This window comes from Anolis carolinensis, chromosome 3 (assembly GCF_035594765.1).
Source record: "Anolis carolinensis isolate JA03-04 chromosome 3, rAnoCar3.1.pri, whole genome shotgun sequence".
NCBI classification, from domain to species: Eukaryota; Metazoa; Chordata; class Lepidosauria; order Squamata; family Dactyloidae; genus Anolis; species Anolis carolinensis.
In genome coordinates this window covers 81,115,269-81,127,853 of record NC_085843.1, presented here as the reverse complement: position 1 = coordinate 81,127,853, position 12,585 = coordinate 81,115,269, and the positions used below count along the sequence as shown (strand labels likewise).

General features: G+C 37.0%; 1 protein-coding gene across 1 annotated transcript in view; it reads right to left on the bottom strand.

The window, feature by feature from the left end:
* umodl1 (uromodulin like 1) overlaps positions 1-12,585 on the bottom strand; it is a 46,130-nt gene that overhangs the window by 15,726 nt on the left and 17,819 nt on the right. The window contains exons 7-13 of the mRNA XM_062976964.1: positions 10,617-10,871; positions 9,052-9,164; positions 7,887-8,130; positions 5,499-5,636; positions 3,973-4,587; positions 2,616-2,873; positions 1,612-1,724 (exon numbers count right to left, since the gene is read on the bottom strand). Coding sequence (XP_062833034.1) covers positions 1,612-1,724; positions 2,616-2,873; positions 3,973-4,587; positions 5,499-5,636; positions 7,887-8,130; positions 9,052-9,164; positions 10,617-10,871 — 1,736 coding nt within the window. The remainder of the gene's footprint in view (positions 1-1,611; positions 1,725-2,615; positions 2,874-3,972; positions 4,588-5,498; positions 5,637-7,886; positions 8,131-9,051; positions 9,165-10,616; positions 10,872-12,585) is intronic.

The following is a 12,585-nucleotide window of genomic DNA, read 5'->3' as shown; positions in this document are numbered from 1 at the left end:
AGCTGAAAAAGCCTCCCCCAGTTTATAATCGGGTCAGGGTGGAGCCTGGAGGCTGCTGCTTGCAATATATGATATATTTATTTCTCATCTTACCCTCCCTTATCAGTGTTTTCTTTTCCAAAGTCTTTCTCACTCTTAACCAAGGGACTATTTTGAAAAGAGAAAGAAGACCTTGCAAGTCAAGAAAAATAATATAGATATAACCATTAATCTTATAAAAGCATTTTCCCCTGAAATATTTGTTAATCTCTGCTACAGATATACAGGCATTTCCCCCTGCAAGCCTCTGTAATTCCTATGTACCTTTATATTTGTATCAATCTATATACATTAATTTTATATATGAATTTCCCCCTCATATATTTGCAAATCTTTGCAAATCTTATAAACATATAGATATCTAGAGATTTCAATGTACTTGTATAACTATATCTGTGTGTATACATTATTTTATATATGAATTTTCACCTCACATGTTTCCAAGTCTTTGCAAATCCTATACAGATATAATTATCTATATACAGAGAGATGTCTAGATAGATAGATATGAATATAGATATGTAGGCCTTGCAAATATTGCAGGGGAAATGCACATACACACATATAGAGATTTCTAGATAGATATAAACATAAATATATAGGGCTTGCAAATATTGCTGGAGGGAAATGCACATATATAGAGAGAGGATTTGCAAATGTTTCAGGGGAAAATGTGTATGTGAAATTAGTATATATAATTATAGATCTATATCTAGCTCTGCATTGTTTATGTAGGCATTTAATGTTTGCCTGTTACTATTTTGGAAGCTGGTCTGAGTCCCCATGGGGAGATAGGGTGGGATACAAATGAAGTTTTTATTACTTTATTATTATTGCTTTTGTTATTGTTATTTTTATTATGTTATTGTTAATACCATATTGTTTTTGTTGACCCTACTTTTCCACTTACAGAGCTAGTTTACTGTTTTTATTTGAAATTTGGTAAATATTGAAAAACCTTTACCCTACTGATGCCTCAATATAATTTTCTTGGGATCTATTTTCATTTTGAAATTTACCAGTAGCTGCTGCATTTTTCACCCTTGGCTTATACTCAAGTCAATAAGTTTCCCTAGTTTTTTTGTGGTAAAATTAGGTGCCTCGGCTTATATTAGGGTTGGCTTATACTTGAGTATATACAGTAATCTAAAAATATATATTCTGTTCTTCACAATATGCCTTCACTAAATGTAACACAAGAAGGATCATGACCATTGGTCCCACTTCTGAATCAGTACATTTAACAAAAAGAACAATCATACATATAAATCTGTACCAAAGTAGAATTTATATTCACAGTCAAGAACCCCCGCCCCCATCCATACACAATATCTTACCTGTTCACTGTTTTGGTTAGATATATAGGAAAAAACGGAGGCAGGTCTGGCCAAATTTTCGCTCTCATTGTGTGCCAGACATGCAAAGAAGCCAGACCTGAAAATCATATGTTTTGGTAGAAAAGGCATAATCCCCCTTTCCTTTATATCAGAACTTAGAAAATTTACTTTTGAGGTACAACACCCAGAATTATGCATTTGAAAACTAAATTTCCCCTCTTTTCTCCATACTCACCTCAGTGAGAAACAACTGTGTAAGATTTTTGAATTCTTCACTACTTGAATTGCTGAGCTCTGGTCTATAGTTCATATTTGATATCTTTACTGTCCCATTACATTTCTGGGCAGCTGAAAGTTAGTTAGGAAAAAGGTCAGGATTATTCATTATTATTAGTTATGCTTATTTATACCCCACTTTTTCTCTCCACAAGGAGAGTTATAATGTTCATCAGATAACAATTTTTAAACACAAATAATGTTACTTTCAGATTGAAGTTGGTATCAGGCTGGTTACTCTTAAATAAACAACAGGCAGCCCCCAAGTTACAAACATCTGACTTATAAATGACTCATAACCAAGAACAAGAGTGAGACAACAAGAAGTGAGAGAAATCTACCCTTCAGAAGGAAATTCCCTCCTGAAAGAGTTATCCTGGGGAAAAGGTGCCTTCACTGAAGTTTTATCACCAATCCTTGTTTCCACAAGCCACATTTTTCAAAATCCAGTTATCACAGGGACAGAAAATAAGATAAACTCTTCTGAACAAGGGCACAGACAAAAACAAACTCCACTGGGATATTAACCCTCCTCTAGGCTATCCAACGATCGATCGATAGATAGATAGATAGATAGATAGATAGATAGATAGATAGATAGATAGAATTACACTTCAAAAATGTACCTGTTTCAACTTACAAACAAATTCAAGAACAAGCCTATCTTGTTCATAACTTGGGGTTGCCTGTGCATCCATTCAATGAATTGTTGAATTGTGAGTGAATATGTAAATAAATAAAATTGATTAAATGACTTTACACAGTCCCAACTAGGATTTACGCCAGAGTGTGTTATTAGTCTATTCTGCCACATTTAGGGATGAGACAGAAATTTTTGATTTGACAAGATTGGTTTAATAGTTAACTATTTAATAGTTCTTTATGAATATAAAGAGTTGTTCTTTATTTTATGGACTTTTAGGGAACTAGATTTGTTAAATGAACTCCTTTTTTTTTTTTTACCTGTCTTTACTTTACGCTGTATTGTTTTACTTTTCTTTCCACAAACCTCCACCTGAATTTTAACAGTGTACAAAATCCCGGGATTTAATCGGGAAAAAGTCATGTTGCTGCTCTGGATTTTAACATCTCGTAGAAGATGCTTTCCCTCAAAGACTGAAAACTGGAAAGCAGAATTCAGTGGAAAACTTGTGGTCCAGGCAATATGAAAGCTGGTGCTGGTTATATTGGAAAAAACTATTTTTCCAGCTTGAAGAGACACTAGAAAGAAAAGAGACAATATTTAAACTTTTAAGAGAGGAGATTAAAGCTAATGTTTGTTACATTATTTATTGCTTTAAAAAATAAAAATAAAACTTCAGACACTATCATGCTCTGCTAGCAAAATATTCACTACGGGGATAGTTTTCATTACTTCATAGAGAGCAGAGTTTAGAAATTATTCCAATAAATAAAGTGCCACTCACTAACATTCATTGTCAGTGATTACACAGAGTTTATCAAAGTGTTGACAATAAATAAAATAATGTAGCTCTCTTCAAAGTAACATTTTGCACAAGTAAATTTTATTCATGCTGTAGAACTGTACTATTAATAATGTCTTTGTTACAACCCTCATTACTTCAAAAATCGGAAAGACATTACAAGTAAAATAGCTATTTTTATTGTATTACAGTCAACCCTCCATATTTGCAGCCTTGACTTTTGTGACTTTGATTATTCATAGATTTGATTAAAATGCTCTGCCAGAAGTTTACCATAAAGATATAAAAGAGGACCCAAAGATTTCTAAAGAAGTGTTCTTTCAATGTAAAAAGTAGTAGTTTTTTTATTTGCTGTTTTTCACTTCCTGAAAAGCCACAAATAAACTCATGTAGGGCTTACAGTACTTCCAGACTCTGATTAAGAATTAGTTCTGCATATCTCACTTTAGCTAAATTCTCTTGTATAATTGCAAGAGAAGTTCATCTCAAGATGACTACTGTTAGTTGTATGACAATGAGTAAAGCACGTTCTCTTTATCGGTGAACTTTTTGTGGAAAATTTCTCACTGAGTCATAATTGGTACTGTCCTTATAATCATTTTGGTGACAGGTCAAAATCTTTTTAGTTTACTGAGCCATTTTTAGTTAGTCTGGCTGTTTGACGGGGTTTTTACTACTGAGTTGTATTGTATTTTATTGTTTGTATTGAGTTTATTACATTGTTTTTATTGTAGAGTCATATTTTATCACATCTAAATGGAACAATTAGATTGCTTTTATTATGTTTAAAATCACTTGTGTTTTTCATATCCACAATGGGCTTTTTTCATATGAACTGATTTCTAAAAGAAGTTTTATTGTAAAGTCAAACTTACCAGCACTGTCAGTAGCAAGAGCATAATGTGAATGCTCCATGGAGGAAGACAGAGGAGGGAGTAGCATTTTGGCTAGTTTTTCATCTGGCCACGATCTGTTATCTTTCCCCACCTCTTGATCAAGGCTGTGGTTCAGAACAAGATGTTCTGTTATATTCAGGACTGGATCTTCCTGGGAATTTCTGCTAGTTAAGACGTCAATCGGCCGTGTCTCTTCTCCAGATCCATTTATCACAAAAGGATAAATGGTAGTGTTTGAATCTCCAGGTAACATGGACAATGAATAGTTCTGCTCTTTTTGTATTAATAGTGCCTCAGCTAAGTTTCCATTTGATGTACTGACATTGTCCCAAATTGTCATCACTGGATCAGCTGTTTCTGAGGTACTCAAGGTATCATTATCTCTAATAAGGTCTAAGGTGCTTTTTCTCTGAGAAGCTGGCATTTTTTGGACTGTTGGAAGAGTACTTGGCTTTTGGGTTCCTCTTAAAGACACTGTTATTGCTTCAGTAGATTTAGCAGCAAATAGAAGAGTGGCATTTGTCACGGGCAGTCCTTCTATACCAATTGCTTCTGGTGTAGGTACCATTTCGGTAGTGGGATCCACAATTTCACCTACAGTGCAGCATTTTTTGCATAACACAAACACAAATTTGTTAATGATATAATATAAATTAATTTATTTATTAATACACATCTTTATTGAATTATTATGCAGATAGCTACTGTACATACTGTACTAGCAATTCATAATATATAGGGGGATACATTTTTATTCTTTGTGAAGAGGAGCAGGTTGTAGTCTAACAGACTTATTCATGGGATCTGCAAGCCAGATAATCATATGAAATAATAACTTTATAATAATAATAACTTTATTTTTGTTCCCCGCCTCCATCTCCCCAAGGGACTCAGGGCGGCTTACATCGGGGCCGGGCTGTGGCGCAGGCTGGTGAGCAGCCTGCTGCAATAAATCACTCTGACCATGAGGTCATGAGTTTGAGGCCAGCCCGGGGCGGGGTGAGCACCCATCAGTTAAAAAATAAAAAATAGCCCCTGCTCGTTGCTGACCTAATAACCCAAAAAATAGTTGCATCTATGAAGTAGGAAATAAGGTACCACTTATAAAGTGGGGAGGCAAATTTAACTAATTTACGACGTTGGAATGAGGAAGTGCCATCACAATGGATGGCCTCTGAGTCTGTCTCTGTCCTGTTCTATGTGTATGGCATTGAATGTTTGCCTTATATGTATACAATGTGATCCGCCCTGAGCCCCCTTCGGGGTGAGAAGGGCGGAATATAAATACTGTAAATATGGCACAAGGTCCCTAAACAATGCATAAAATAAACACACAGTACAATACAAAATAAAACCACTAGTATATAAAACAACAATTTGAACTCAGTACAGCACCAATAACCTACAGTGTCATCTGGAAGAGCTTCTGCAATGACAAAATTAGGAAGGGGTTCCTGAAGGACCTGTTTCAATTGATGTGTGACAACAAAATGCCTGTTTCTTACCCTCACAGTTTCTCCCAGGTCGGAGTGGATTGGCGTCTGTTGTTGTCTTGCATCTGCATATATATGAGCCTATTGTATTGATGCATTCTGCAAACATATAGCAATCATTCTCTGCTCTAGATGCACATTCATTCCAGTCTGCAAATTAAAAAAACAACAGCATTTAATGTTTAAAACCCAAATTCAGCTAGGGTAATGTGTACTACATCTCCAAAACTTAATGTGATGTAACAGTCACTACCTTTGGAGAAGAGGAAGAACTGACAGTTAATAGACGTTTTGGCTAGCTACCAAGCCAAGATAGAATTTATGACATTTTGAATAAGCTATCTTCTGGGGCTACCTCAGTACTTTGAGGAAGGATTCCATACTAATTTTCACCAGATTGCTTGGTTTAGGATAAGATATCTTTTTAATAGTTCAGAACCTGTAACTATTGGCTGAGAGCTGACTCTTCAGGTTTTAGAATTACAAAATAATAAGAGCTGCTTGGGCCGTCAAGTCCATCTCCCTTGCTCAGTGCAGGATCTCCAGCTAAAACATCCCTAACAAATAACTGTCTGATCTCTTTTTGGAAACATCCAGAGAAGGCGACCCCACCACCTTCCAAAGCAATTGGTTCCATTGCTGAACCACTTTTGTTGTCAAGATGTTCCTTCTAATGTTCAGTCAAAATCTACTCTCCTGTAACTTCAAATCAATAGACCTGACGTTTAGCTCTCTGGGGCAGCAGAGAAAAGTCCTGTCCCCTCCTTTCTGAGACAGCCCTTGAGGTATGTAAAGAGTGCAATCCCATCACCCCTTATTTTTCTTTTCACCAACCTATACATGCCTATCTCCTTCAAGAGGAGTTATTAACAAAATATACCAATATCAGAAGAGTGGATTACAAAAGTTTTTGAAATGGCCGAAATAGACAAATTAACTTTAGCACTACAAAAGTTAATACAACTAATACACAGAAGCTTCAAGAAGAATGGAATTCATGGGAACCCTTTGTTGAATTCATGGGAACCCAGAGGAAGATGACCATAGTTGGATTTGTGGGCAAAAATAATACAAACGGTATACAGGCACATTGTGTACTGTTAGCACATTCTATATTTAAGAGACTCCAGCGGCCTTAGAACAGTACTTTCTAATCTGAACAGAAATGATTGTAAGCCTTGTTTTTTAGGTATTTTAGAAGGAAATACAGTTATACAAATACTTAACTTTTCTGAATAAACTTCTGAATAAACAATAAACTCACAGGCTAGTGTTGAAACCAGGAAATTTAAAGTGAATTAAAGAGAAAGGAGGAGGGAGCAAAAGAGAGCAAAAAAGAGAAAGTGTGTAGAACTGTAGAAAGAGATGGGTGTTGCTAAGCCCTAGGATAAGAGACATCTGGCTGAGTAGTAGAAAGAGATCAGACTGACCCCAAAGAGAATTTTTAATTGTTTCAGAAGCGACTTGAGAACAGTCGCTTCTGGTGTGAGGGAATTAGCCATCTACAGAGACGTTGCTCGGGGTAAGCTCCCCGAACTCTCTCCCCGGGGCCGTGGTGGAGGCTCCTTCCTTGGAGGCTTTTAAGCAGAGGCTGGATGGCCATCTGTCGGGGGTGCTTTGAATGCGATTTCCTGCTTCTTAGCAGGGGGTTGGACTGGATGGCCCATGTGGTCTCTTCCAACTCTACTATTCTATGATTCTATGATTCTATGAAGCCTGAATGTGTTAACTGGGAGATTTCTCTCATGTCCCCGCAAGCTAGAGCTGACAGATGGGAGCTCACCTGGTCTCGCAGATTCAAACTGGCAACCTTCAGGTCATCAACCCAATCTACAGGCCAGCAGTTCAGCTGGCACAAGGGTTTAACCCATTGTGCCATCACGGCTCCTGTCCTGAAAGAGATGGGAGGGGGAATGTGCAGGAATTGTTTCAGGAACACAGGACTGTTTAGGAACACAGGATTGTTTACAGGAACTGAAAGAGATACAGAGGCACTGAGCTGAGAGAGGAAAATTACAGACAGATGGGGGAAAAGAATGTTTGATTTTGTGTGTATGTGTGCATGTTCACGTCAATTTGAGACTATAAAAACCATGATTCAGAAACAGCCAAACATGGCACTTTTCTTGACGCTTTCTTGGCTTGTCTCAAATGTAAACACCACCCCTTAGTTCTTCTGCAGAACAAACTGTCATATTTTTATCTCCTTTATTGGGAAGTAAAAAGGATTAGAGATATTAGGGCACTGTGCATTAACACTAATGCTTGGGGTTGAGGAAATCTAGTTTTATGCCCCTGCAGAACCACGCAGATAGCTAGGTGATGGGGTATCTGTCTTTCAGCCAAACTCACTGCCACTATATTTCAAATGACAAAGGATACAGACATACTAATGTAAACTAGCTATTAAATTAAACAGCCTACCTTCTACTACAGAGTTCTTGGGGTCAAGGAGGAACACGTGACTTTGGGACAGTGATGACATCATTGGATCAAATGCAGATAAGTCTCTAGGAAATTGCAGGTCTCCTATTACGATTTTAAGCCTCACAATGATACTACCAGCTTCAAGAGAGTGTACATGCATTTTCAGTATCCCCTTTTTATATAATGCTGATATACTGGAGGAGAATGAATTTCTAATCTGTAAAACAAATGAAAGAACAATTACTATTTCAACACCAAAGTGTATACATCTAGAACTGTATTCTCCATGGTGCTCTTTTTAACCATGTTCAGTATTTGCAGCTTTCAAAAGCAGTATTACCCCCATATCCACAAGGAAAGTTGGGTCTACCCTCATGAGTAATATACCTTTTTCAAAATTGATTTGGGTCTATACTATTGCCCCAAGATGGTGTAGCAATTTAACAGGAATGAAACATAAATTCACAACCAATATCCTATAATATTCACTGAATGTCTTCTAATTCAAAGTATACCTCTTTCCTTCTAATTAACTTTGGATTGTATGGAATCCACTTTCTCATCATTTCTATTAACTTGGCAGATAATTTTTTCCTGGCATATTAACTTGAATCATGCTTCATCTGGGACCCATTTTTAAATGACTAGAAATTAATTTATTGGTATTTTAATTCTTACATAGAAACCTAATATTTCTGAATTGCATGTGTCATACAATCTGATACATATATCTGTGTCTTTATATGGGCTCTAGTTTAGAGAACTAATGTGAACAATTCCCATTAATCACAGTATTCACAACAGTTTTCCAGCAATTTCTCCTTTGTCTGTAAATAGTTTCTAACTTGTAAAGTTTGCAAGTAACATTATTTTGTCTCCATTTTGTGAAAAAATTCACATGCACATCTAGCTGCTGCTAAAGACACAAGATCAGACTATTTTTTTCTGGTCAGCTGGCAATCCATGAGAATTTTCTCTGCGAATGTAATGGAGGCAACTGCTCTGAAAAGAAACAGTTTCTAAAGAAATGAAAGTGAAAATCTATATAAATGAAAGTTGTGTGATTGGAACAAAAGAAGGGTTGTATTACAGGAAACTTCATCCAAGCTTTTCAAATGTATAAGTATTTTGGTATTACCTCAGTCATCAAAATACTAGAAAATGCCTCATATTCTGCGCTGCTAGTGTTGAGGAGCTGGCTCGTGAAGTTATAGTTCAAGATCCTTAGTGTTACACCAAATATCAAGGCATCTAAAAACAAGATATGAAGAGAAGTGGTGTATTATTACTATAATATTTATTTGTTTGTTTGTTTGTTTCTATTCTGTTTTTCTCCCAGATTGGGACTCAAAGTGTCAAACAACATGTAAACAAAAAACATTACAACCATAAAAAATAAACACAGTAATCAAAACACAACATCTCATGAAAAATTATAAAGCATCCAACAACATAATGAATAGCTAACCCAACATAATTTAAACAATAGGATTAAAATCTCAACTAAAATCAATTCCTTAGGCTGTAGTGAAGTCCATTGTTAGAAATCCACTATAATTTTCACATTGCACACATATATCTGGTGTTTGAAGTACCACTATTCTCCTTCAGGGCAGGCCTGCTTCCAAAGGAAAGTTTTGACTTGGTTCCTAAATGAAAGCAAGGACAGAGCCATTCAAACTTCTTTAGGAAGGGAGTTCCAGAGTCACGGGGCCACCTTCGAAAAAGCCCTCTCTCTCGTTCCCACCAACCACACTTGAGACTATGGCAGGACCGAGAGCAGGGCCTCTCCTGAAGACCTTAGAGCTTGTGTGGAGGAGATGCAGTCAGCTAAGTAGGTTGGGCCCAAATAGTTTAGGGCTTTATAGGCTAATACCAGCACCTTGAATTGTGCCTGGAAACAAACTGGCACCCAGTGCAGTTGTTTTAATAGGGGGTTGTTCGTTCCCTGTACGCTGTTCCTGTGAGGAATCTGGCAGCTGATCTTTGAACAAGTTGATTTTTCCAAATGCTCTTCTGGGGCAGCTCTATGTAGAGTGCACTACAGTAATCGAATCTGGATGATTGAATGAATGAATGAATGAATGAAACTTTATTTATAGCCCACCCTATCTCCCCAAGGGGCCTCAGGTCGGCTTACAACAAATACACAGTGGCAAACATTCAATGCCAACAATATACAAACAAATCAAAAACAACTCAATAAATGACAAAACAATTAAATAAACCAAATATGACACAATAATGTGTTTAATGGATATGACTAAGGCCTGCACCACCATGGTCAGATCAGGCTGGCACATAAGCTTTAACTCTGTGAAGGGCCTAGGCCACTGCCGACACCGGGGCCTCTAGGCTCAGTGCTGATTTCAGAAGGCCCCCCAAGTTGTGGACTTGTGCCTTCAGGGGGAGTGTGGCATCGTCCAGCACAGGTTACAACCTTATACCCTGATCAGCCCTTTGACTGACCAGGAGAACCTCTGCCTTGTCAGGATTCAATTTTAATTTGTTCATCCTCATCCAGCAATATAAGCAAACATTAATTTCAAAAACTTGTCTAAGCTTAGAGAGCCAGCATGTATTGAGCAGTTTGAGTGTTCAAATCTGGAGAATCTGTATTTTCATTCAGGTGATAACATAACTGAAAGGGAAATTGTGTTAACAGAAGCAAGCAGTGAGAACTGAAACAATAATTATAGATACCTGTCCTCACATTCTTGTAAGATAAAATTTGTTTGCTGCAGACTTCATAACTGACTTTTGCTGTGTACATCACACCAGTTTCTAAGTTTGACACCTCTAATTTCATATCCATGGTTTCAATTATTTGAATTAGTTTCTTGTCTTTGTATACTTCGACTTGGAAAGAATGGTTCTGCATAGAATTTACATTCCAAGACATTTCAAAACTGCTGTTGGTTATGCTGCAGATTATATGATTTCTGATGGGGAGAAGATCTGTAAGAAATATTCCAAAATAAACTTTTGTGGTTCAGTATTATGCAAGCATATGCTATACTGCATAGATCTAAATTATTCAGTACATGTGTAAATACTGTCACCTTTAAGGGAAAAAAGCACATTCACAGTACATTTCTGGTAGCAAATATGAGCAAGTGCTTGCAAATATTAATTAATCTGCTTGTGAGATATGCTACTTTCTTCCCCAATGATTTCATCATGTAATTGTCTTTAGGCTTTAAATGACGTTAGACTGGCATATATGATACTTATCCTATTTCACTATTTATCCATGCATTTAGTTTAACTTTTAGCATGCCCAAACTTGAAATGCTCAGACTAAGGATCTCTTCACATGGGACAAAAATGCCCCATTTTGCTGCTTTATTTCGTGGCTTGGAGGGGGAGTGCAATACACCATTACACGACTCACGGCAGGCCCCGTCCACTTTCCTCCCAAAGTGGAGGAGAAGCACCAACAAGGAGGAAAGTGTTTGGGTAGCTCTGATGGAGCCACCACACTTTCCTCCCCAAATCCCTTTGTGATGGCAGAAAGGGCAGCAGGGCAATGCACATTGCTGCGCATTGCTGCCCTTTCTGCCATTTGATGGGGGGAAGGAAAATGTGCCATGTGATGAAGGGAGGAGGGAGGGCATACAGGGCACCACGAGCCGCTCTGCGTGGTGCCCCTTCTACCAGCAAAAGCCAATGAAATTGCACAGCCCAAAAGGCCCATGTGACAAGGTTGTAAGATAAAAGAGACACAAACAAAACCAAAATTGTATCCCTACTTCAGGCTTGATTTAAAAGCATCTGTTGTTTTCCTTTTGCAATAGTTCAGTGCCCTAATCATGTGAATTTCCAAATGAATTACAGACTATTCCCATGGGATAACTGATTTCTTGCATTACAATATGTAACACAATTTTTGTTCCTGGGATATAAATGTCATTTACTAATTGGTTCTATCATAAAAACATGAGAAAAGTTTATTAAACTGCAAAAACTTTGTTTTTGCAGGATATCCTGCAGCATATTTTGCTATAGTTTTTCAATGAATATCTCATAGAGTCTCAACCAATTCAACATAGTTTGTGGCAGCCACAAAACAAAGTATCTGAAGTATAACAACTACTGTACTTTCAAATTAAGTATCGCACAATTAAGCAGGAAATAACACTTTCAAACCAGGATCAGATTTTTTTTCCAAATTTTGTTATATAGTGTTATTATTCCTATATTGAAACTCTTATTTGCCTCATATTAATTTATCTATTGATTCAATTCAACAAAAATGAGTGAAACAATCTCTACACTGAAGTCAGGGAAGTAACATGGGAAAAATAAAATGTACCCATATGTCCCTTATAAATCGAAATTGCTTCCAGGTCTATGGGGCACTACTGGGGTCATTTTACTGTTGGTCCTGAGGGTTGAATGATAAAAGTGATAGCTGACCCTTCAGATTGTATGGGGCACAGTGATGAAATGAGAAATTTGAAATTTAAAGCTTTTTTAAATTAGTAATACTGTTTTGAGTCTAGTATTATTGTTCTATGTGCTGACATATTTCTGTCTATTCAAATACACCATTTGTGCTTAAAACACATGACAAAGTACCATAAGTTTCTAGGGATCATTAATGTCAGCAAGCAGACGTTATAAGACTTATCAGGATTTGTGTACTACTGGGAGGGGGGAGCAGGGGTGA